The sequence below is a fragment of the Rhinopithecus bieti genome, unplaced genomic scaffold (assembly GCF_001698545.2).
Source record: "Rhinopithecus bieti isolate Rb0 unplaced genomic scaffold, ASM169854v2 scaffold_13400, whole genome shotgun sequence".
NCBI classification, from domain to species: Eukaryota; Metazoa; Chordata; class Mammalia; order Primates; family Cercopithecidae; genus Rhinopithecus; species Rhinopithecus bieti.
In genome coordinates, this window is record NW_016807991.1 from 4,212,978 (window position 1) to 4,237,831 (window position 24,854).

Here is a 24,854-nt window from a genome sequence, read left to right on the forward strand (position 1 = left end):
CTGGAGGGGAGAGGCATGTGGCCAGAGGCGCCTGGTCCTGACCAATCTTATAGGCTGACTTTCTTTTTTTTTTTTTTTTTTTTTTTTTTTGAGGCGGAGTCTCGCTCTGTCGCCCGGACTGGAGTGCAGTGGCCGGATCTCGGCTCACTGCAAGCTCCGCCTCCCGGGTTCACGCCATTCTCCTGCCTCAGCCTCCCGAGTAGCTGGGACTACAGGCGCCCGCCACCTCGCCTGGCTAGTTTTGTATTTTAGTAGAGACGGGGTTTCACCGTGTTAGCCAGGATGGTCTCGATCTCCTGACCTCGTGATCCGCCCGTCTCGGCCTCCCAAAGTGCTGGGATTACAGGCTTGAGCCACCGTGCCCGGCCTAGGCTGACTTTCTTAATAGGAACATCTGCCTGTTCTTTGGGACTTGTCCAGCAAGTAACAGGAAACATTTTCTAAGAAATAAGTATAAACTCTGATGAGCCATGGCAAAAGCAGTTGTTTTAAGCTTAGTCAAGTGAAGCAGTGGGAGTGGAGGAGGATCAAAGAAATCTCTGCTAGTTGTGATGGATTCCTTGTCACCTCCACTGCACGCCCACTGAGCTGCGGTTTTGGGCAGATGAGCAGCACAGAGGCGCCTTCCCTCCTCGTCCCTCCCCACGGCCCACCATCGGCACAGCTCCCTCTGCCGCCAGTGTGGCACCCAGATGGGGAGGAAGCTGAGGAGGCCACTGTCCACCCAAACTGGTTGGTCCTTCGGGCAATGCTAGGAATAGGGTGGGGGCTCTGGGCAAGCCCAGGAGGAGGAGGGCCCGGCTGAGTTCCAGGAACATCTCACACCACAAGGGAGGATCTAGCTGGTGCCTTCTCTGTACCGTCAGGAGGCCAGAGGGCCCTTCTCCAGCTCATCAGGGAGGGAACTGCTCTGGCAGGGAGTAGGGAAGGCTGTTTGTGGCATCCCTCAAGAAAGCTCCTGCCTCAGAAGAGGCCCAGGCAAAAAGAGCCCACAACAGTCTACCTGTGGAAAGGGGGAGCCCACAGAGCCCAGTGAGAGCTGGGGGTCCTCGCTGCCAGCTCAGACCTTCAGATCCAAGCCAGATGGCTTTGAGGCAGGGCAGCCAAAGCCGTGGTAAGACAGCCTACACCACAGAGCCCCAGAGGCAGGGGCTGCCCCGGGCTGGCACACTTGGAAAGGATGCACTTGCACCCTGTCCACGGAATAGCTGCCATCAGGCCTCAAGCATCTCAGAATCCTCCCCAGGCACTGCCTCCGTGGAGGCAGCAGGAGGAACAGGAGAGTTCTGGGGTCTGAACCTCTGTTGGAGAATCGGCTGGGATCCCACTCAGGCTGAATGAGATGTCAAATTGTAGGACCCTTTCTTCAGGGTCTCCAGAAAGAACTGTTCATTCTCCAAGAAGTCGTGGTCCTGCAAGGCAGATTTGGATGGGCGGTCACCTTCCCTGAGCTGAGAGAGAGGTGGAGCCCTGGACACTAGCTGAGCCAGCCCTCATTAAGGCCCCTCCCCACATCGTCCCTGACTCTGCCTGGCTCTGGGAGTCAGCAGGGGCCGTGAAAGAGCCCAGGTACGGAGTGAGACAGACGACAGTCTCAATCCTGGCAAGGCTACTTGTTTGCTGTGGAACTCACGAGCACATGACTTCATGTCTCTAAGCCTCAGTTTCCTTGTCTGTAAATATTCCTTGTAGCCCTTCCTTGTAGGGCTGTGTGAGGGTAAAGGCTTAAAATATACACAAAGCAGGCCAGGCACAATGGCTCATGCCGGTAATCCTAGCTAATCCGCAGGCCGAGGGGGCAGGATCACTTGAGCTCAGGACTTTGAGACCAGCCTAGGCAACATCATGAGACCCTATTTCTAAATATAAATAAATAAGAAAGAAAATATAAACAAAGCCTTCAGCACTGAGGTTGGCACACAGGAAATGATCCATGACAACTGTTATCATTATTGTTTTGTTTAGTTTGAGACAAGTGTCTTGCTCTGTCATTCAAGCTGAAGTGCAGTGCTGTGAACACAGCTGTAGCCTCGACCAGCTGGGCTCAGGCAATCCTCCCACCTCAGCCTCCCAAACAGCTGGGACTACAGATGTGCCCCATCATGCCCAGCTAATTTTTAAATTTTTAATATTTATTTTTTTGAGACAGAGTCTCACTCTGTTGCCTGGAGTGCAGTGGCACCATTGTGGCTCACTGCAGCCTTTACCTCCTGGGCTTAAGTGATCCTCCTGCCTCAGCCTCTGGAGTAGCTGGGACTACACGTGCATGCCACCATGCTCAGCTATTTTTTTGTGGAGACGAGGTCTTACTATGTTGCCCAGGCTGGCCACGAACTCCTGGGCTCAAGTGCTCCTCCCACCATAGCCTCCCAAAGTGCTGGGATTACAGGTGTGAGCCACACACCCGGTCCTATTTTTTTAGCTTTTCATTTTTTAGTTTTTCATTTTGTAGAGATGGGGTCTCAACATGTTGCCCAGGCTGGTCTCAAACTCCTAGGCTCAAGTGATCCTCCTGCTTCAAACTCCCAAAGTGTTGGGATTACAGGTGTGAGCCACCGGGCCCAGCCTGTTATTATTATTACTATAGGTTATCAGGAGATGACATATGCAAATTGCTTTGCACAGAACCTGGCCTAGTGAGGAGGTCTGAGCATTGGCTCACTAAGCAAACTGCAGTTTTACTCCCTAGGAGCTGGGGTCACCCCTCCCCAGGGCTACCGTGTGCCCCTCCCTGCCTCTGCCCTGAGTAGGAAGGACTTATGAACACAAGGATCCCCAAGGCCAGGAGAGACTCACCTGCTCTGCCGTGTGCCTCAGCAGCACCAGCCTGGCATGAAGGTGTAAGGGGCTGGGGTCCAGGCCAGTTGGTGGCTGGCTGCACCAGCGGGTGCTGGGAGCAGTAGGCAAGTGGGCTGAAAAGGCCAAGGAGGAAGTCAGGGACCAAAATGTTGGTGGAAATACCGGGCGGTCACAGCTTGTTCCTGCAGAGCTGCTCCCCACTGCCAGTGGGTGGACCCTGGCCATACCCTCAGGGTGCAATGGCACTAACTCTCAGAAGCCTCTGACAAATGCATACCTGCTCCTACCTGGCGAGACCATTTATAGGAATTTATTCAAGTGAAATAAGCAGGCAAAGGTGCAAAGACGTATGTAGGAAGATGTCCACTGGGTACTCTTTCTCTTTAAGACAACAGGCCAGGCATGGTGGCTCATGCGGCCGGGCACGGTGGCTCATGCCTGTAATCCTAGCACTTTGGGAGGCCGAGGCAGGCAGATCACCTGAGTTCGGGAGCTCGAGACCAGCCTGACCAACATGGAGAAACCCTGTCTCTACTGAAAATACAAAATTAGCCAGGCATGGTGGCACATGCCTGTAATCCCAGCTACTAGGCAGGGTGAAGCAGAAGAATCGCTCGAACCTGGGAGGTGGAGGTTGCGGTGAGCCGAGATCGCGCCATTGCACTCCAGCCTGGGCAACAAGAGCAAAACTCTGTCTCCAAAAAAAAAAAAAAAGACAACAAATCATTCAGCACAGAGCAGCCTCATGGGAAGACTGTGCTGGTTGGGAATTGATAAATGTTTAATGACTGATCTGAAAACCTGTTCCACGTGTACATTACTGAGTGAAAATGAGTGAAAAAAGTAACGTTGTCGAACAACACATACAATCCTAATTTTTTTTTTTTTTTTTTTTTTTTTGGAGACAGAGTCTTGCCTCTGTCGCCCAGGCTGGAGTGCCAGTGGCCGGATCTTCAGCTCACTGCAAAGCTCCGCCTCCCGGGTTTAAGCCATTCTCCTGCCTCAGCCTCCCGAGTAGCTGGGACTAGCAGGCGCCCGCCACCTCGCCTGGCTAGTTTTTTGTATTTTTAGTAGAGACGGGTTTCACCGTGTTAGCCAGGATGGTCTCGATCTCCTGACCTCGTGATCACCCGTCTCGGCTCCCAAAGTGCTGGGATTACAGGCTTGAAGCCACCGCACCCGGCCTCTAATTTTGTTTTTAAAAACAATGTATCTAGTGCTGGGCCCAACTGACTTCATGCTGTAATGCCCAGCACTTTGGGAGGCCAAGTGGGTGGAATCACCTGAGTGTCAGAGTTTGATGAACTAGCCTGGCCAACATGGCAGAACCTCTATCTCTACTAAAAATACAAAATTAGCCAGGCATGGTAGTATGCCTGTAACCCAGCCTACTTGAGAGGCTGAGGCAAGAGAATCGCTTGACCCAGGGAGGTGGAGGTTGCAGTGACGCCGAGATCATGCCTCTGCACTACAGCCTGGGTGACAAGAGCAAAACTCCATCTCAAAAAAAAAAAAAAAAAAAAAATGTACCTGAGTGGAACATCATGCACTAAAATGTTAAAAGTGAAAAGTGGTTCTCTCTAGACTTGGGAGTGGTGTTGAGGGTGACTTTTTTTTTTTTTAAACGTACTCTCCCTCTGTTGTCCAGGCTGGAGTGCAGTGGCACGATCTCAGCTTACTGCAACCTCCACTTCTCGGGTTCAAGTGATTCTCCTGCCTCAGCCTCCCGAGTAGCTGGGATTACAGGCACCTGCCACCACACCTGGCTAATTTTGCATTTTTAGTAGAGACAGGGTTTCACTATGTTGGCCAGGTTGGTCTCGAACTCCTGACCTCATGTGATCCGCCTGCCTCAGCCACTGAAAGTGCTGGGATTATAGGCGTGAGCCACGGCGCCCAGCCTGATGATGACTTTTTTAATTTCCTTTTTTTCCTCTTAGTCCAGAAAAGGTGACATTTTCATAATAGCGTTCCTCTCTGTTTCTGATTTATCTAAAATTAACACACATTACTTGTGTAAAAAAGAAATAAGGTGACTGTAAAACCCAGCTGGCTGCCTTAACTGGAGCAGCTGGAGGAGGGCCTGCCCACTCCTACCACTGCCCCTGCCCACTCCTGAGCCGCCGACCCTTCCTTCTGGAGCCACTCACCTCTCTGGCTGGAGGCTGCAGGGCCCTGGGCCCTGGGGAACAGACCCATGAGGCTGGAGGGCAGGTCCTGTCGTGCGCGGTCCAGTTGCAGCCTCTGCTGGGCCAGATTCAGATGCTCCTGTCCCCATTCCCCCGGAAAGAAGGACTCAGCTGTCAGGTGGGAGGCTGGGGGTGTCGGGGGCAGGGGTGCCATACACTCAGGGAGGCTTGCCTGGTGCATGTGCTGCTCCTGCTTCCGCAGCCTCTCCTGCTGTTGCTGCACCGCCTGCAACCGGGCCTGCTGCTCTGCCTGCACCTGCCGGGCCTCGCGCAATGCTCGCTCCCCCTCCTCGTACTTCTCGGAGGCCACCTGCAGGGAGGCCGCCTGGGTCAGGGCTGCCTGAGCTCAGCCGCGCCCACACCCATGTGCCCCAGCAGCACCTTGCTCATGCGCTCCACCTCCTCGGCGCGGAGCTTGACACGTAGGGCGGTGGCGTTGGTCCTCTCCTTCTCCAGCCGCAGCTCCTGCCGCTCCTGCTCCAGGGCTGCTCTCTCCGCTGCCAGCTGCTTCTCCTCGGCCCGGAGCTCGCTGGCCCTGATCTTCAGCTCAGCCTGCTCCTGGAGATGGCAGAGGCCCTGCTGCATTCTCCTCCCAGGAGTTGCGCTGCGCTCTGTGCAGGACTCTAGGGTCCCCTCTGCCCACCCTGCCCCTGGGAGGGGGTGGTGGAGCCAAGGGCTTCCAGGGAGGGCCAGAGAAGCCTGGGGCCAAGCCGGGGTGCTGTCCTCACAAGCCACATGACTGTGGCAGGCTCAACTCTGAAGTTCAGTTTCCTCATTTCTAAATGATCAAAGTCACGGGAATATGAGGATCCAATGATAAAATATGTATAATGCACCTAGGACAATAGGAGGAAGCTGTTAGCATGATGATGTGATTACTGTTTTAATCCCTATGCTCTTGTGACATTAGTGCTACACTCTCCTTTCCTAAAACTAGAAGCGGATGTGTCCAGATGGAGAGGCACAGGCTACCCCGGGCCCTCCACTGTCCGGAGGCTCTGGGCCCTACCTTGGCCAGGCTGATGAGGGTGCCCTCCCGCTGGGTGTCCACCTGCAGCGCCCGCTCGGCCTCGCGCTCGGCCCGCTCCTTACTCAGCTTTTGCTGCGCGGAGAACTCCGCCCACTCGGCCGCCAGGCGCCGCCGCTCCTCCCCGCACTTGAGCATGACAGACTTCTGCTCCTCCAGCAAGGTGCTCTGGGATGTGGGGGTGAGGGCACAGGGTGAGTGTCCCTGGGCATAATGGCAGGGGCAGGGGCTGAGTGCAGTGGCTTGACTCACCTTGGCCCGCTCCAGCTCCGCCCTTTCCATGGCCATCTGCTGGGCCGTGACCTTCCTTTGCTCCTCTAGGGCGCGCTGCATGGACTCCGCCTTGGACTGCTCGGCAGTCACCCGCCAGCGTTCCTGTAGGGCCCAGGGCAGGACTGAGAGCATGGTTCCCACCCTGAGGATCATGCCTGGCCACTCCCTGAGGAGCTGCACGAACCCACCAGTGTCTCCCACGCTATGCCACTGACCCGTCCTTCCCAAAGAGGCACAAAATGGGGTGCCTGAGAGGCACTGCCAGGGCCCAGCCCGCATGATTCTGCCCAAGAGGAGGACCCAGCAGGTGCCCTCCCAACCCTCAGGTCTCCAACAGCACCAAGGCTAGCAGCTTGGGAGGGCCAAGGAGCAGCAACATCCCTGCCGCTGAATGGCCAGCTACACACTCTGCCTGTCCTCACCCATCAGCCAAGCAGGCTAAGCACAGGGTGGCCTAATGCTGTGCTGTGGGCCCAGCCACACACAGCACGAGGCAAGAGTTTCACTGTGCCTGACCCCAGGCAGGTGCTTAACACAGTTACCAAATGAAGAGGCAAATCAAAATGGTTCACAACATAAAAGCATCTCTATCTATGTTGATATGGCTACAGGATAGATATCAGGTCGGCAGTGGACATCTCTGACTAGTGAGATATTTTTATTTTCTTCTTTAAAAACATTTCTTTTGGCCAGGCACAGTGGCTAGGGCCTATAATCCCAGCACTTTGGGAGGCCAAGACAGGTGGATCACCTGAGGTCAGGAGTTCAAGACCACCCTGGCCAACATGGTGAAACCCATCTCTACTAGAAATACAAAAATTAGCTGAGTGTGGTGGCAGTTGCCTGTAATCCCAGCTACTTGAGAGGCTGAGGCAGGAGAATCCCTTGAACCCAGGAGGCGAAGGTTGCAGTGAGCTGAGATTGCACCACTGCACTCCAGCCTGGGCGACAGAGCAAGACTCTGACTCAAAAAAAAAAAAAAGAAAAAAGCGCTTTATGACAGCTGGGGACAAAAAGACAGGTGGGAGGACAAGGAAGGCTTCATGGAGGTGGTAGCATCAAAAGATTCATTACCGTTGAATTCAGCCTAGAAAGATTTCCACAGGTAAGGAAAAGGATGTGAGCAAACGCAGGGATTGCAGGTGTGCACCACCACACCCAGTTCATTAAAACAAAATTTAAATGTTTTTATTATTTATTTATTTTTTTGAGACAGAGTCTCGCTGTTAACCAGACTGGTGTGCAGTGGTGCGATCTCCACTCATTGCAACCTCCGCGTCCTGGGTTCAAGCGATTCTCCTGCCTCAGCCTCCCTAATAGCTGGGATTACAGGCATGCACCACCATGCCCGGCTAGTTTTGTTATTTTTAGTAGAGATGGGGTTTCACCATGTTGGCAAGGCTGGTCTTGAACTCCTGATCTCAAGTGATCTACCAGCCTTGGACTCCCGAAGTGCTGGAATTACAGGCGTGAGTCAACTAGCCTGGCATAAAAAATTTTTTTAGAGGTGGGGTCTTGCTATGGTCTTGCTAGGCTGGTCTCAAATTCTTGGGCTTAAGTGATCCTCCTGCTTCAGCCCCCCAAGTAACTGGGATTACAGGCACTGGCCACTGTGCCTGGCTAAGGTCATTGTTATTTATTTATTTATTTTTTGAGACGGAGTCTCGCTGTCTCCCAGGCTGGAGTGCAGTGGCGCGATCTCGGTTCACTGCAAGCTCCACCTCCCAGGTTCACGCCATTCTCCTGCCTCAGCCTCCCGAGTAGCTGGGACTACAGGCGCCCGCCACCACGCCCAGCTAATTTTTTGTATTTTAGTAGAGACGGGGTTTCACCGTGTTAGCCAGGATGGTCTTGATCTCCTGACCTCGTGATCCACCCGCCTCGGCCTCCCAAAGTGCTGGGATTATAGGCGTGACCCACTGAGCCCGGCCAGGTCATTATTATTTAAATAAAGCATGTGCTTATATAGGAAAGGTATCTAGGGAATTCAAATGTCTCTGTGAGAGCTGAAGAGGCTAGGATGACATTTAATAGGCAAGAGCATCTGTCCTAATGTCAGGCCTCAGCTGATGTGACAGATTCGAGTGTCAGGAAGTGGGAAGTGCAGCTGATGGTTGCGGGGGCTAGACTGTGGAGGGCAGCCAAGGTGGCTGAGGGGCTTGTGGTGCTGAGGAGCAGGCAGGGCGTGGTGGGGGCCAGGCAGCCCCTGCATGCTCAGGTGGGCAGTGCTGAGGGCCTGGCCGGGGCAGGGGGATGTAGAGGCAGGAAGCCGCACATGGGGCGCTGACCTGAGGAGGTGAGGTCAGCAGTGCCGCCATGCCTGCGGGTGCCCTGGAGAAGAGGTCCCATGGCAGGAGGGCCAGGAGGATGGGCCTCACCTGCTCCAGCAGCCGGCTCTGCTCATTCAGCCGCGCCTCCATCTTCCCGATGATTTCCTGTTGCCGGCTCCGCTCCTCCTCCATGTCCCGCTGCTGCTGGCCCAGCCGCTCCTGCAGTGCTGGGGGCAACCCACAGGGTGCTCAGCAGCTGCTCCCCTTCCCACCAGGTGCCCGGGTGGCTGAGAGGGGAGGGCGTACCCCGCAGCTGCTCGTCACGCTGCCGGATCCCCAGCTCCCGCTCTTGGGAGGTGGTGAGGTGCGAGGCCTCCACGCGGGAGGACAGCTCGTGCAGGCTGCTGGAGAACTTCTCCATCTGGTGGATGATGCTATTCAGGGACCTGGAAGAAGACTGGGTCAGCCCCTCCTGAAGGTCTCAGGGACCCCCCAGACTCCCCCCTCAGGCGGGCATGGTTGGGGCGGCGCACGTACCGCGTGTGAGAGGTGGCGCTGGTGGCTGCATCGACCTCTCGGTCCTTCAGCAGCTTTAGCCGCTGCAGCTGCTCCTCGTGGTCTCTGCGCATCTCTAGGATGGACGCCCTGAGGGGAGGCGGGAGGGGAAGGTGGTCACTCTGAGCTGGACCACCCGGATGCGGTAATTCCTTGTGGAAGGGCGTGCTTCCGAGCAGCCCTTGCTCCCAGGCCTCTCTTCCGCTGGGCACTGCCTCAGTTTCCCCAGCTTCTCTGTCTTATCTGTCATGGTGCCTCAATGCTACACACACTAAGATGGGCAATCCTCCCATTATTCAGCTTTTTTTTTTTTTTTTTTTGGAGGTGGAGTCTCGGTCTGTCACCCAGACTGGAGTGCACTGGCATGATCTTGGCTCACTGCAACCTCCGCGTCCTGGGTTCAAGCAATTCTCCTGCCTCAGCCTCCCAAGTAGTTGGGACTACAGTCACCCACTACCACGCCCGGCTAATTTTTTGTATTTTAGTAGAGATGGGGTTTCACCGTGTTGCCCAGGCTGGTCTCGAACTCCTGAGCTCAGGCAATCTGCCTGCCTTGGCCACCCAAAGCGCTAGGATTATAGACATGAGCCACTGCGCCCGGCCCCAAGCAGTCTTTCTTTTCTTTTCTTTTTTTTTTTGGTAGAGATGAGGTCTCACTATGTTGCCCAGGCTGGTCTTGAACTCCTAGCCTCAAGCAATTCTCCTACCTTGGCCTCCCAAGTGTTTATTTTATTTTTTAAATGTTTTTAGAGACAGGGTTTTGTTCTGTGGTCCAGGCTGGAGTGCAGTAGCATGATCATAGCTCATTGCAGCCCTGATCTCTTGGGCTCAAGGTATCCTCCTGCCTCAGCCTCCCAAGTAGCTGGAACTACAGGAGTACACTATCATGCCAGCTAATTTAAAAATTGTTTTGCCAGGCGCCGTGGCTCAAGCCTGTAATCCCAGCACTTTGGGAGGCCGAGACGGGCGGATCACAAGGTCAGGAGATCGAGACCATCCTGGCTAATACGGTGAAACCCCATCTCTACTAAAAAATACAAAAAACTAGCCGGGCAAGGTGGCGGGCGCCTGTAGTCCCAGCTACTCGGGAGGCTGAGGCAGGAGAATGGCGTAAACCCAGGGGGCGGAGCTTGCAGTGAGCTGAGATCCGGCCACTGCACTCCAGCCTGGGCGACAGAGCGAGACTCCGTCTCAAAAAAAAAAAAATTTGTTTTTAGAGACAAGGTCTCACTGTGTTGCCCAGGCTGGTCTCAAACACCTGGCCTCAAGTGATCCTCCCACCTTGGCCTCCCAAAGTGCTGGGATTACAGGTGTAAGCCACTGTGCCCGGCCCTGAGCAGTTTTAAAAGGCTGCCTCTGCCTTCATCAACCTGACTCCCTTAGGTAACTTTTCTTAGTTTCCTTCTCTTCTAGAAAGGCAACCCTATCAACATGGCAGGCACAACAGCGCAAGCCTTTCCCAGGTGGATCTTGTTTCTAGCCTCTACTGCGTGAGTGGATGATCCTGTGCTTAGACCCTGGGGGACTTGCTGCTGCCATGCCGTGCCTAAACAGCCTGTGGGTACCCCTCCTGCCTCTGTAAGAGCAGGTGGCACCCCTACCCATGGGTGTGATGAGTCAGTGTGCACAGCCCTCAGTCCTCACTCACTGGACCAGGAGGGAAGGACCCGAACCCCTGTCCAAAGGCTGCTGAGTCACAGCGAAGGGTCTCATGGGGATGGCTCTCTTCCGGCTACTCCTTGCAAGCCCGCTCCCCAGCTGCCTGTCCCTGGGCCTCACCGCTGCAGCTCCTGGAGCCGCTGCATTTCCTGGTCCTTCTCCTGTGCTGTGGCCGCCAAGCGCCGCTGGTGCTGGGCCGTGAGCTCAGCACGGGCCTGTTCAGCCTCCTGGCAGTGCGACAGATACCGAGCTGACAGCTCCTCGTTCTCTCTCCGGAGCCGCTCCTCCCGTTGCTGGTACGATGTTTCTAGCATCTTGATGCGGCTTCTGCCAACAGAACACCCAGCCATGGTGAGAGGAAGGCAGAGGGCTGCCACCTAAAAGCCTCTCCAGGCACACTGGGATAGCCTTTGGGGTCAGCGTGAGATCCAAGGCAGAGCTGGGGCCAGCACCAGGTTACCTGTGTGCACTCTCGATGAGCTCCAGGTCTGCCTGGTGCTGCTGCTGCAGACTCCCCAGCAGCAGCTCATGCTGGGCCCGTTCCAGCTCCAGCTTCCGCACCTAGAAGACGGCAGGAGGGCCAGTGACCAGGGAGGGGAGGCAGCTGTACTCCACGCTGCCCTGTGCCAATAGCCCCTCCTCCCTCATGGGGAAGCTTTCAGCCACTCTCAGTGTCCCCTCCCATCGCAACCCTGCCCCCAGCACCAGTGGCCCCACTGCCCTTACCTGGGTCTCCAGCTCTGCCAGCCGGGCCTGGCTCTGTAGCAGTTTGGCCTGGAGCTCAGTGGTGCCGCTCTGAAGCTGCCCCTGTGCTGCCAGGAGCTGCTTCTTGTATTCTGTGCCTGGCAGCAGGCTCCGGACCAGGGACTCTGGGAGCAGGGGCTGGAGGAGAGGAAGAGAGGTGTTCCTGGTTAGGGAGGGGACAGGGGCCCAGCTGAGATCAGCTATCTCCTGGCCTGCTGCTCACTGGACCTCCCTGCATCTGATCTGTGGCTGCAGATGGGTCCAAGGCCTTGGAGAGTAAAAGTCACTGTGGCTAAGCAGTCCCCAGTGTACCTCCCCTTGCAGGTCTGGTCAGGAGCATGTCTCCCTCCACCGCCCCGGAACAGCTTCCTCCCCTGCATAGTCTCCGGCTTCCCAGACAAATGGCTGAGCCCCAGCAGAGTCTCTGCTATGACAAAAGCTGATGCTGGCTTTTCCTGTCAGGCCTGAAGCCCACATGTTGACACTAATCTGGTTCCCACAAGCTGTCCCCTACCCACCATCTCCCAGGGACACACTCCTGGGGGCCACACCTCCCAGGCCTACATGTCACAGGTGACTGCCACACATGGGAAACAGAGGCAGAGGTGTGGTGCGAGGATGGCAGGGGTGGAGGAGGCTTTCTTGACAGAACAGGACCCTGGGCCCTGCTTTCTGACTGCAGCATCCCAGCTCCCTGGCCTGGCTACTTCCTCAAACTCCTCACTGATGTAGGCAAATTAACACCCAGCTCTGCCTGGGAGCAGCGAGGCTAAAGATTCAGGCAAGTTCTGGTGGGGGGTGCCGGGGGAGCTGGCTGACGTCACATTTGTAAGAGCAGGTGGCACCTTTGTAAGAGCAGGTGGCACACACACAAAAAATATGTTTGACATATTTTTCGTGGCAGGTCATCAGGTCAAACTGTTGGTGTTGCCTCTGGGCATGGAGAATTGCTCCCTAGGCCCTGAGCTAGACCTGTCTGCCCACACCCCTACNCCCACCTTGGCCTCCCAAAGTGCTGGGATTACAGGTGTAAGCCACTGTGCCCGGCCCTGAGCAGTTTTAAAAGGCTGCCTCTGCCTTCATCAACCTGACTCCCTTAGGTAACTTTTCTTAGTTTCCTTCTCTTCTAGAAAGGCAACCCTATCAACATGGCAGGCACAACAGCGCAAGCCTTTCCCAGGTGGATCTTGTTTCTAGCCTCTACTGCGTGAGTGGATGATCCTGTGCTTAGACCCTGGGGACTTGCTGCTGCCATGCCGTGCCTAAACAGCCTGTGGGTACCCCTCCTGCCTCTGTAAGAGCAGGTGGCACCCCTACCCATGGGTGTGATGAGTCAGTGTGCACAGCCCTCAGTCCTCACTCACTGGACCAGGAGGGAAGGACCCGAACCCCTGTCCAAAGGCTGCTGAGTCACAGCGAAGGGTCTCATGGGGATGGCTCTCTTCCGGCTACTCCTTGCAAGCCCGCTCCCCAGCTGCCTGTCCCTGGGCCTCACCGCTGCAGCTCCTGGAGCCGCTGCATTTCCTGGTCCTTCTCCTGTGCTGTGGCCGCCAAGCGCCGCTGGTGCTGGGCCGTGAGCTCAGCACGGGCCTGTTCAGCCTCCTGGCAGTGCGACAGATACCGAGCTGACAGCTCCTCGTTCTCTCTCCGGAGCCGCTCCTCCCGTTGCTGGTACGATGTTTCTAGCATCTTGATGCGGCTTCTGCCAACAGAACACCCAGCCATGGTGAGAGGAAGGCAGAGGGCTGCCACCTAAAAGCCTCTCCAGGCACACTGGGATAGCCTTTGGGGTCAGCGTGAGATCCAAGGCAGAGCTGGGGCCAGCACCAGGTTACCTGTGTGCACTCTCGATGAGCTCCAGGTCTGCCTGGTGCTGCTGCTGCAGACTCCCCAGCAGCAGCTCATGCTGGGCCCGTTCCAGCTCCAGCTTCCGCACCTAGAAGACGGCAGGAGGGCCAGTGACCAGGGAGGGGAGGCAGCTGTACTCCACGCTGCCCTGTGCCAATAGCCCCTCCTCCCTCATGGGGAAGCTTTCAGCCACTCTCAGTGTCCCCTCCCATCGCAACCCTGCCCCAGCACCAGTGGCCCCACTGCCCTTACCTGGGTCTCCAGCTCTGCCAGCCGGGCCTGGCTCTGTAGCAGTTTGGCCTGGAGCTCAGTGGTGCCGCTCTGAAGCTGCCCCTGTGCTGCCAGGAGCTGCTTCTTGTATTCTGTGCCTGGCAGCAGGCTCCGGACCAGGGACTCTGGGAGCAGGGGCTGGAGGAGAGGAAGAGAGGTGTTCCTGGTTAGGGAGGGGACAGGGGCCCAGCTGAGATCAGCTATCTCCTGGCCTGCTGCTCACTGGACCTCCCTGCATCTGATCTGTGGCTGCAGATGGGTCCAAGGCCTTGGAGAGTAAAAGTCACTGTGGCTAAGCAGTCCCCAGTGTACCTCCCCTTGCAGGTCTGGTCAGGAGCATGTCTCCCTCCACCGCCCCGGAACAGCTTCCTCCCCTGCATAGTCTCCGGCTTCCCAGACAAATGGCTGAGCCCCAGCAGAGTCTCTGCTATGACAAAAGCTGATGCTGGCTTTTCCTGTCAGGCCTGAAGCCCACATGTTGACACTAATCTGGTTCCCACAAGCTGTCCCCTACCCACCATCTCCCAGGGACACACTCCTGGGGCCACACCTCCCAGGCCTACATGTCACAGGTGACTGCCACACATGGGAAACAGAGGCAGAGGTGTGGTGCGAGGATGGCAGGGGTGGAGGAGGCTTTCTTGACAGAACAGGACCCTGGGCCCTGCTTTCTGACTGCAGCATCCCAGCTCCCTGGCCTGGCTACTTCCTCAAACTCCTCACTGATGTAGGCAAATTAACACCCAGCTCTGCCTGGGAGCAGCGAGGCTAAAGATTCAGGCAAGTTCTGGTGGGGGGTGCCGGGGAGCTGGCTGACGTCACATTTGTAAGAGCAGGTGGCACCTTTGTAAGAGCAGGTGGCACACACACAAAAAATATGTTTGACATATTTTCGTGGCAGGTCATCAGGTCAAACTGTTGGTGTTGCCTCTGGGCATGGAGAATTGCTCCCTAGGCCCTGAGCTAGACCTGTCTGCCCACACCCCTACCTGGATGGGCATGGAAGGCTCTGTGGGTTCCTGGGTGCTCGGGAAACAGGTGGCAGGCTCTGAAACATCAACAGCAGAGAAATGAGCAGGAGGTCCAGGGCTCTGGGCCTGCAAGTGTCCAGGAGGGGCTGGTGTCACTCATGTCCCAGGGACCCCAAAGGAAGCTCAAAGCACCTCTTCCTCACCCAGGGTTAAACTGACAAACGAAGCAGAAAACAAAAAACAAACCAGTGGCCGAGAGGTCTTCAGGGGCTGGCCCTCTCTTTGGGGAACCTGTAGGGAGTGCTGAGGCAGCATGGTTCCGAGTCACAGGGGACCTGAGGACACAGGGATGGGGCATGGTGAGCAGCCTCTGTGTGGGACACGGGGATGGGGCAGGGTGAGCAGCCTCTGCGTGAGACACGGGAACGGGGCAGGGTGGGCAGCCTCTGTGTGGGACATGGGAACGGGGCAGGGGGGGCAGCCTCTGTGTTGGGACAACCGGGGATTGGGGCCAGGGTGGGCCAAGCCTCTGTGTGGAGGCATTGGGGATGGGGCAGGGTGAGCAGCCTGTGTCCCTCTCTAAGGACAGAGGCCTGTGCTGCCCACCACGATCTCACTCCCACTCAGCCCACAGCCCAGGCCTACCCCGAGTCACCAGGCCTGACACACGGTCTTTCTTGTGCGGTTGTTCCGGAGCTCCCTCCAGCAGCTGCTTGCTCAAGTCCTCGTGTGCTGGTGACAGGTTGGCTGAGGAAAGGCAGCATTCAAGGTGAAAGTGACAGAAGGCCCAGGTCAGGCTGGATGAAGATGGGTCCCAGGACCGGCTTCACATGTGAAGCTCGTGGACGCCCTTCCTCCTGCTCCCATCATCCCATCTTGGGGCATTCTCTTCCCACATCTGAGCTCCTGCGATTTCAGGGTGTCTCTTCCCTTCAAGTACCCCCTTCCTGCCTCAGTGTCCACAGTGGCGCAGTGAATGGACACGGTCCAAGCAGTGACAATGGAAATGGTATAGACACTGGAGTCAAGTTCAAGTTCAGAGCCCTGTTCCAGCCCACTTAACTTGGCTCAGCTCTAGATTAAGGTTCTGCTCAGTCTTCCAACTCTGGCTGGCTCCCTTTCCCATTATTTCCACCTCTTTCTCGGCTCACAGGTCAGTGAAGAGACAGGCTCTCTTCTGTGTTGGCCTGAGCTTTCCCCTTGGCCTCAGGTCAAAGTCAAAACTGCCCTCCTGACATCAACCCCAGGACTGGGTGATGTCCCTGGGCTGCCATAAATTCCCCAGGTCACTACTCTGGGCTCTGGCCATAGCACATCTCACCACTTCCTCTGGACTCCCCCAGCCTGCCGGCCCCTTGTGCCTTCCTGCCCTCAGAGGTCACTCGCTATCCTGCCCCACGGAGAGGGGCTTCTCCAGGAGGTGCCTCTTGGCCACTGTGTCTCTTCTAACACTCTCAAAGAGCACAGGGACATTTCGTCTCACACACGCCATATTCACTTCAGTGGAGTCGGCAGAAGCACTAGTTGTTTGGACGCTGGGGCTTCCAGCCTGAGGGCGCTGTGACAGGGCAGTGGTGTGTCTGCCACCTCAGGTACCCTCTGTCTTCTGCCCGATCAAGTTAGCACCTGTCCCCATGGCGGTCAGGGCATGAATGTCAACAGCGCTCCTTCTTGGGTGTGTCCCTGGGGCAAGCCTGGGAGCCAGAGGCTCTCTCTGCAGTGCCCAAAAGGCAGAGTAGCAAAGCCAAGAAACGGCCTCTGTGCCCACACTGCCCTGCCTTGTTCCCCAACTCCCGACTGAGGCTGCAACAGGTGAAGGGGCACAGGGGATCCTCAAGTCTGCAGCCAGTCCTCCCCCTACTAGCCACAGCAGCCCAAGCCCATACCTGCCAGAAGGGGGATGGCCCACTGTCCCCGCCAAACTCAGGCCCTCAGAGGCCCCAGCACGCTGCTCTCTGGCCAGGCCTTGGGACTTCTTCCGAGACAGGGTATGTCTCAGCCAGTCCTCCTCTTCCTCCTCCTTGGAGGCTCGCAGCTTGGAAGCCTGGCTGGCTTTGGCAGGGGACCCTGCCCCTTCGGTTGGTGGCTGTGCCCTGGAGGGGGGCAGCCCAGCTGGTGTGGAGTGCTGGCTCGCAGGAGCAGGCACCGAGGGCGTGGCAGGCACTGAGCTTTCCCGACGGGCCTCTCTGGTGGGTGAGGCAGGGAGCAGGTCCACGTCCTCGTCCTTGAGGCCTAGCCAGTCAGCTCCTCCCTTCCTGGGCTGGATGGGGCTGGAAGCAGCTGGAGGGCTCTGTTTGGAGCCTGGTTCTCCCTTGGGGTCTGGGCCACTGTCTGCAAAGAACCTACTTCAAAACAGAAAGGAAGGTGTCAGGCAGGGGAAGGAGCCAGTCCCAGTGGCCCCCTAGCAGCCTGTGGCTGGGCGGCACGATGCCCAGGGACCCTGCATGGTCAGCTGAGGCCCAGTAAGCAGTGGCTCCTGGACTGGCTTATGTGGCAGGCCACGTGCTGTCTGTAGAACAACGAAGTACAGAGATCTTGACTTCCATCACATGAACCAGGGACAGTTCTCCCCGCAGAGAACAGGAACATAATGAAATGACAGCCATGGGCACACAGGTCTAAAGAAAAATCAGGCCGAGCATGGTGGCTCACGCCTGTAATCCCAGAGTTGTGGGAGGCCAAGGTGGGCAGATCGCTTAAAGCCAGGAGTTCGAGACCAGCCTGGCCAACACAGTGAAACCCCATCTCTACTAAAAACACACAAAAAAAGCCAGGTGTGGTGGCGGGCGCCTGTAATCCCAGCTACTTGGGAGGCTGAGGCACAAGAACTGCTTGAACCTGGGAGGTGGAGGTTGCGGTAAGCAGAGATCATGCCACTGCGCTCCAGCCTGGGTGACAGAGTGAGACTCTGTCTAAAAAGAACAATAAATTGGATTAAGTGGTTTCCAGGTTTTCCAACAACAGTTACTTCATTTGTTCGGCCGTGGCCTTCATCTGTCACTGACCAGTGGCAGCAGGTACCCAGGGTTAAGAACATACTGGGTGTGGGAAGAAATGCCAGGATGCACAGAGCTATTCAGATAGAAAGAGGCTGAAGAAGCCAACCTGGCATAATAGGAACAACTGCTGAACCTGGGAAAGGATGAGAGGGGCTCCCGGCGCTGTTCTTACAACTTCTGAAGTGTTTTTTTGAAATGGAGTCTCACTCTATTGCATAGGCTGGAGTGCAGCGGTGCAATCTCAGCTCACCACAACCTCCGCCTCTGGAGTTCAAGCTATTCTCCTGCCTCAGCCTTCAAAATCGAAAGTTTAAAATATATATTGGGAAAAAAACTCCAGACTCAGAAAATCCTATCACTGCTTTAATTTTTTTTTGTAAACTGCAAGGATCACGCTGTCCGAATTGTCACGTCAGGTTCAACAGCAGAGTTCCTGGGAAGCAGGGTCTGAGATGCCACTGCAGAGGCCACTGTAGAGGTCTTGCTACCCATCGGGATGTATGTGCCTTGGGAAGACTGAGTGACATTACAGCCTTTTATGATTTCAGGGACTTTAGGTGGAGGCAGGCCTACCTGCTCCTTTCCTTCTGAGGCTGGGTGGGGCACTGGCGAACCTGAGCAGTGTCTGGGATGGGGGCTCCCACTGGGGCCGTCTCCACCACTCTGTCTGGGCTGGCGAGACCAGGCCATCTCCTGCTTCCTCCAGCACCCACAGAGCTGAGGGCCTTGTACCCTGTGGCCTCCCACACGAGACTCTTGGGTGGGACGGGGCCAGCTGCAGGGGCCTATCTTCCCAGTGGACGATCTGTCTCAGAGGCCAGGCCTCCTGCAGGCCCCACTTACCTGACAGACTGCCTGCGGGACTGCCGGCCCTCAGAGGAGCCCACGGTGGGCTGATAGGCTCCAAAGGTGAAGTCCTCGTCTGCCCATGCATCTTCACTCTCTGTGAATTAAGGAGCCTGTGATCATGATCTGGAGTAGGGGAAACTGAGCTCATTTGCGGCTGCAAAATTCTAACAAAAGCTGAATTTGGTAGCTTGTTGTGTAAGACAAGCAGAGGGAAGCTGCTGTGAAGGGAGCACCTCAGGCACTGGCCAGAAAGATGCAGTGGCCTTGCAGTAGGCGGGCCCTGCCCCAGGATCCCTTGAGGTCAGGTCCAGCGAGCTGCGTGTGTCACAAGAACGATTCTCAGCGGACAGCCTGTGGGCCGATGCTTTGAGAAACACTGGCCAGAGCAGTGCTTTTCAGATGCAAGCTGCTACCCATGAGGGGGCCGAGAAACCAGCTTAATGTGTCACAGTCAGTGTGTTTCCAAATCAAACAGCATCTCAATCATAGACGACCGAGCACGAACAGTGGTCTCGGTAAGTATTATTACATGACGCTTTTGTCTCAGCTACAGACGTGTATAATTACATGTGTGTATCAGGATGTGAGGCTGATTTCTTATTACAGGTTGTAATGAAAGCCTGATCTAGAGGCCTCCCTCCCATCCTGTCGCGGCCCCCGCAAGCCTCCTTACCCTGTGGCCTCTGGTACTTCTTGTCTAGCTTGAACTCCCTGTGCTCCCCTGTGCCCGGGCGGGCCAGGAGTTTGGTGGCCGTGCCTCGACCCAGCAGCTCATCCAGCGTGGAGCGAGCAGGGCGAGGCCCTTCCCTGCAGGACGGGACACACGGCAGGAACGTGTGGGTATGAGGGGCTCTTGGGACCCCTGCAGTACCCGTCCACCAGCTTTTCCCTGAACCTGAAGCAACAGCCTAGGCAGCAGCCCGGCCTACTCAGAGGGATCCTTACTGGTCTCCCATCTGCCTCTTCTCTGCTTTGGGGCTGTCTCCAAACCCCAAGGTGGCCATGATGTCATCCCCATCGTCAAACAATTCTTCTCTTTTTCGGATGGGGGTGTCTCCAGGAGTTAGTGGAATAGAGGGACCTGAAAGACAGAACACAAGGCCCAATGTCCACAGCCTTCTTGCCCTCAGCTGTGATATCTGAATGGGTTGGGGGATGGTTTCTCTGCACCTTTGGGTAGGACGACAGGCTTTAGACCTGCCCGGTCTGTCACGGGACCCAATTCCTCCAGCCTACTCTCAGACTCACACATCCTACCTCCCTATTCCTAAAGGCTGATGATCTCTTTGTACTGGACCTTACACCTCTGGTCCCCACCCGGGAGAGGCCTCTGGTTCTGCTCCAGAAAGGTTGGTTAGCCTGTTGCCAATAAAGCCTTCCTCCAGGATGGGAAATGAGCCCACTCCACCCTACCTTGATCTCTGACTGTGCTGGGGCTCTTGTCAGAAGCTGTTTTACTCTCTGTCACAGGCGGCTTCTTGGTGATTCCTTCTTCATCATAGGAGAGAAGTCCTGCCAACGGGTCTTCCAAGTCTCACAGCAGAAGGGAAAGCACAGGTCAGACCACAGCACTTAGTTGAGGAAAAGCAAGCCTGAACTGGGGAGCAGCGCTCAAGTCAAGACTTGTGGCTGCTCCAGTACATAAACAAGCCCCCTGGCATCTGGAGGGTGCGGCCTGGGGCAACAGGGACTCCAGAGGCCGGGCAAGGGGAGAGGGAGTCGGAGGGTGGCCCTGGGCTTACGGGGCCTGCTGCAGGCTTGCCCGTGGGGCCTCTGACTCTGCAGGCTGCAAGGCCTTCTGGAAATGTCCCTCAAGCATCAAAAGAGATATAAAATGTCCACACATTCATGACGGGAAAGGGGCTTCTTCCTATATTGGGGAAAATCTTCAGTTTGATGCCTGGCTTTAAGGTCTTTGCAAGTAAGTTCCCCAATATCTCAGCCAATACAATATAACTGGTCCCGACATGAATTCATGAGGAACTAAACCAGTGGCACCAGCACTCTGCTCCCCATGTGACATAGGCAGCAGCGGGGCCTCGGGCCAGAAAGTGTACCCAGGCTGCTCCACTCCCAAACCAGAGTGTCCCAGAGGCATGACAGGAGCCTATGATACCTTCAGAGGAAAACCTCCTGTTCTGATGCCCAGAGCTGCTGGGAGACGGAGGTGACTTCTTGGTGGATATGGCGCCCCCTGCAGGAAGCAGAGGGCAAGGTTGTAGGCCTGAGTCTCTCCTGGCCAAAGTCTTCCTCCCATACCATGGACTGGGACCTCTGGGATGGGGTACACTTCTTCCTGGGAAGCTGAGGGCTCATAGCCATGGGCACAGCCAAGGGAGGAGTCTCCAGTTCTCCCATGGGCTTCTGGTAGGGAAACGTGGTAGGAGCTACCTCCGCTCCCTCATCATGAATCACTCCAGAGACATGGGTTCAGGAGAGGCACAGGCTACCATAGAGTTCTCCATTTTAACTCACACAGCTTCTCCAGGAGTTGCCCATGTTGGACCCAGAGGGCCTGGAACAGCTCGAGGAAGGGAGGAAACTCAAGCTGTCCCCTTACCCCACCACACACACTCACACACACGCACAACTGCTTCTTGACCTCTCCAGCTTGCACAGAGAAAACCCAAGGACACAAACACTTCCTACTAGCATCTTCCACATCCTCAAAGTCTCCCTAACAGATTCGAGGAGCCGTCTCTCATGTACCTTTCTCACTGGCTGCTGACCCCCCTGCAGGCTTGGGGTGGCTGGGCAGCTCTCCTTTCCCAGGGTCCTTTGCAGCTTTTTTGCTAGGGGCTGCATTAGACTTCTTCAGACCTAAGATATCAGCATCCATGCCGTCCAGGTCCTAGAAAACCAGGGAGGGAAGGCAGAGGATGATGTCTGATAAGGGGGTGAGGACTTCCACCCAAGAGAGATGGGCTGTTGGCACCCCAGGGGCAGAATTGTGAGAAAACAAAGGAAAATGCAAAACTATTGAGAAAACAGTGAGTGAAGAAAGAAAATGGAACTAAAGGTAAGCAGGGTGGGGTGGAGTGCAGTCCAGCTCATGGTTCTGGGATGAGACTCAAAGTTAGCATCAAAAATTGAGTCAGAGGACTTGTGGGTTATGCCCAGGGATCCTAGGTGGCTGGTCTGGGGAAAAAAGCTTTCCTTTTTTTTTCTTTTTTTAGACAGAATATTGGCCGGGCACAGTGGCTCATGCCTGTAATCCCAGCACTTTGGGCTGAGGTAGGTGGATCACCAGGTCAAGAAATCGAGACCATCCTGGTCAACATGGTGAAACCCTGTCTTTACTAAAAATACAAAATTTAGTTGGGCGTGGTGGTGCACGCCTGTAATCCCAGCTACTTGGGAGGCTGAGGTAGGAGAATCGCTTGACCCTGGGAGCTGGAGGTTGCAGTGAGCCGAGATCGCACGACTGCACTCCTGCCTAGGCAAGAGAGCAAAACTCCATCTCAAAAAAAAATAAAATAAATTAAAAATAAAACAAAGACAGAGTCTCACTCTGTCACCCAGGCTAGAGTGAAGTGGTGCAATCATAGCTCATTGCAGCCTCTAACTCCTGAGCTCAAGTGATCCACCTGCATCGGTCTCCCAAAGTGCTGGCATTACAGGAGTAAGCCACCATGCCAGGCTTTTTTTTTTTTTGAAGACAGAGTCTCACTCTGTCACCCAGGCTGAAGCGCAGTGGTGTGATCATAGCTCATTGCAGTCTCCAACTCCTAGGCTCAAGCGAGCCTACTGCTTCGACCTCCCAAAGTTCTGGGATTACAGGTGTGACTGACTGTGCCTGGCCTTTGAGGAGAAAGATTTCAAGATGAGGTTAAAGAAGCTGAATCTGGGCCGGGTGTGGTGCCTCATGCCTGTAATTTCATTATTTTGGGAGGCCCAGGTAAGAGAATCGCTTAAGGCCAGGAGTGTAAGGTTGCAATGAGATCACATCACTGCACTCAGTCTGGGTGATAGAATGAGACAGTGTCTCTAAAAAAAAAAAATACCAAAAAAACAAAAAAACACAACAAAAACAAGAGCCCCACAGGGCTGTAACCAAAAGCGTGGCCTTGTCCTAGGGACTCTGGTAAAATGGGTTAACTAAAAGGGACACAAAACCCCAAGCGTCAGACAGGAGGGTGCTGCTGGCTGGAAGGAGAGAGAGAACAAGGTGTCCTAGGCCAAGCTAGAGATTACGTCCTTACAAATTATTCAGAATCTGTGCCTTAAAAATCCATTGCAAAGACTGGTGCTGGGCTTGATCTGATGAGAAGACAGCAGTATTGAAGGGGGCTTGGCAGGGGATGTGGAGAGAAATATGGAGAAAAATTAAGAACAAGCATTACAGGAGACAGTTTCCCTAGAGGAGACAGTCCTCTAGGTGGAAGTGAGGGGACCCAGCTAGGTAGGCCTCCGAGTAGGGCTGGCCCCATTTCCCCAGAGGCCTGTGGCACCCTCCACTCTCTATATACCAGCAACACTGGTTGATACCCAGAAAGACGAGAAGGCCAACGGCTCACAGACGAGTTCCATGCTTGCACAAGGAAGGGCTCAGAAACACAGGTTGTAAAGGGAGAAATTAGAGGGAGAATGAAGCCTTGGTATAAAATATCATGACCCCACCCCACCCACCCCCAGTTCTAAGAATCGTGCAAGCTGTTTCCTTACCTTCATGCCCTGGAGCAGAGCCTGTGGGTCTGCCTCTGAGATACCTGAAACCTAAGTCCATAAGGAGGGTGAGGACACAGACTAGGAGGCACATTAGTCAAGGCCCCATAAAATTCAGGGTCCTGGCCCCTTGCTTCTATTAGGGCAGACGGCGCGTCAGGAGCTTACACAGCCAACGGAGCTTACACAGAAGGGTGGCTTTGTTCTCCTTGCTTGGGCTTGGCAGTTGTTTGAAGCCAAACCTGCCTGGTTGTAGAGACTCAGAAAGCACTGCCATTCCTGCCCCTTCCAACCGCAGAGAACCCTTCCATCCAGCATCGGAATTCTGCTACTTCCCACCCATGCCAATGGACAGCTATGGAGTTTATTAGGGGAAAGGAGCAACATCTAAGGCTCTAGCCGTTTCAGGGAGCTCTCCTTTCCACTCATCTTACTACAGGAAAGAGGATTCTGCTTTGAGTCACTCGGCAGCCCTTGGGCATTATTTTGCTTTAAAAACGAAGTGATGGCCGGGCACAGTGGCTCACGCCTGTAATCCCAGTACTTTGGGAGGCCGAGGTGGTTAGATCACTTGAGGTCAGGAGTTTGAGACCAGCCTGGTCAACATGGGGAAACCCCGTCTCTACTAAAAATACAAAATTACCTACTAAAAATACAAAAATTATTTTCTTTGGCTGGGCACAGTGGCTCAGACTGTAATCACAGTACTCTGAGAGACCGATACGGGTGGATCAAGAGGTCAGTTTGAGACTAGCTTGACCAACATGGTGAAACCCCACCTCTACTAAAAATACAAAAATTAGCCAGGCGTGGTGGTGGGTACCTGTAATCCCAGCTACTCAGGAGGCTGAAGCAGGAGAATTGCTTGAACCAGGAGGTGGAGATTGCAGTGAGCCAAGATCGCACCACTGTACTCCAGCCTGGTCAACAGAGGGAGACTCCGTCTCAAAATAAAAAAAAACAAACGACAAAAAAAATTAGCCAGTCATGGTGGCAGGCGCCTATAATTCCAGCTACTTGGGAGGTTGAGGCAGGAGAATTGCTTGACCCCGGGAGGTGGAGGTTGCAGTGAGCCAAGATCGCACCATTGCACTCTAGCCTGAGCAACAGAGCAAGACTCCATCTCAAAAAAAAAAAAAAAAAAAGAAAGAAAGAACAAAGTGACTTTGCAGGGACTTCTAAACCCTTCTGTGGGCAGCCCCTTGACAACAACACCCATCTCATTGTTTCTGGGATAGGCAGAGAGGTGGAGGAGTAGGAAATGGCCAGGCTTACCTCAGCATCAGCTTCTTCCAGGCCTGCGATGGTGCTGAAGACATCATCACCCAGGAGGGACCTGCAAAGGGGAGGCGTCAGCCCCTACGTGCATCCAAGGGCACTGGATGACTAAAAAGGGGAAGAGTGGCTTAGAAAGCCCAAGGAATCTCGGATAGATTTCTCTGGAGAACAGAGGTGCTAAAGGAATGTCACAAGCCTCCTGATGCAGTGATTTTCAACTTTGTTAGCAGTAGAACTGCTTTAAAAACAAATTGTTGTGAGCTGAGATCCGGCCACTGCACTCCAGCCTGGGCGACAGAGCAAGACTCCGTCTCAAAAAAAAAAAAAAAAAAAAACAAAAAACAAAAAACAAATTGTTAAAAACAATAGGCTGGGCCGGGCGCGGTGGCTCAAGCCTGTAATCCCAGCACTTTGGGAGGCCGAGACGGGCGGATCACAAGGTCAGGAGATCGAGACCA

The 24,854-nt window shown here is 55.0% G+C and overlaps 1 protein-coding gene across 7 annotated transcripts in view; it reads right to left on the reverse strand.

The window, feature by feature from the left end:
* Window positions 1-467: 467 nt before the first annotated feature.
* Window positions 468-24,854, reverse strand: part of FBF1 (Fas binding factor 1) — a 34,132-nt gene continuing 9,745 nt past the window's right edge. For 3 of the 7 annotated variants that reach the window (XM_017884714.1, XM_017884710.1, XM_017884711.1), the window contains 25 exons: window positions 24,394-24,454; window positions 23,119-23,169; window positions 21,163-21,304; window positions 20,570-20,647; window positions 19,867-19,986; window positions 19,399-19,534; window positions 19,127-19,260; window positions 18,448-18,547; window positions 16,492-16,950; window positions 15,251-15,352; window positions 14,852-14,940; window positions 14,624-14,682; window positions 13,617-13,772; window positions 13,352-13,452; window positions 13,012-13,218; window positions 9,096-9,203; window positions 8,865-9,004; window positions 8,667-8,785; window positions 6,268-6,390; window positions 5,998-6,183; window positions 5,370-5,546; window positions 5,161-5,298; window positions 4,950-5,067; window positions 2,797-2,912; window positions 468-1,412 (listed from right to left, as the gene is read on the reverse strand). In XM_017884714.1, the coding sequence (XP_017740203.1) occupies window positions 1,329-1,412; window positions 2,797-2,912; window positions 4,950-5,067; window positions 5,161-5,298; window positions 5,370-5,546; window positions 5,998-6,183; window positions 6,268-6,390; window positions 8,667-8,785; window positions 8,865-9,004; window positions 9,096-9,203; window positions 13,012-13,218; window positions 13,352-13,452; window positions 13,617-13,772; window positions 14,624-14,682; window positions 14,852-14,940; window positions 15,251-15,352; window positions 16,492-16,950; window positions 18,448-18,547; window positions 19,127-19,260; window positions 19,399-19,534; window positions 19,867-19,986; window positions 20,570-20,647; window positions 21,163-21,304; window positions 23,119-23,169; window positions 24,394-24,454 (3,304 nt within the window). In that variant the 3' untranslated portion in view covers window positions 468-1,328. Of the gene's footprint in view, window positions 1,413-2,796; window positions 2,913-4,949; window positions 5,068-5,160; window positions 5,299-5,369; window positions 5,825-5,997; window positions 6,184-6,267; window positions 6,391-8,666; window positions 8,786-8,864; window positions 9,005-9,095; window positions 9,204-13,011; window positions 13,219-13,351; window positions 13,453-13,616; window positions 13,773-14,623; window positions 14,683-14,851; window positions 14,941-15,250; window positions 15,353-16,491; window positions 16,951-18,447; window positions 18,548-19,126; window positions 19,261-19,398; window positions 19,535-19,866; window positions 19,987-20,569; window positions 20,648-21,162; window positions 21,305-23,118; window positions 23,170-24,393; window positions 24,455-24,854 lie in introns of those variants that run through there. The other 4 variants (XM_017884713.1, XM_017884715.1, XM_017884716.1 and 1 more) reach the window with 4 other exon arrangements.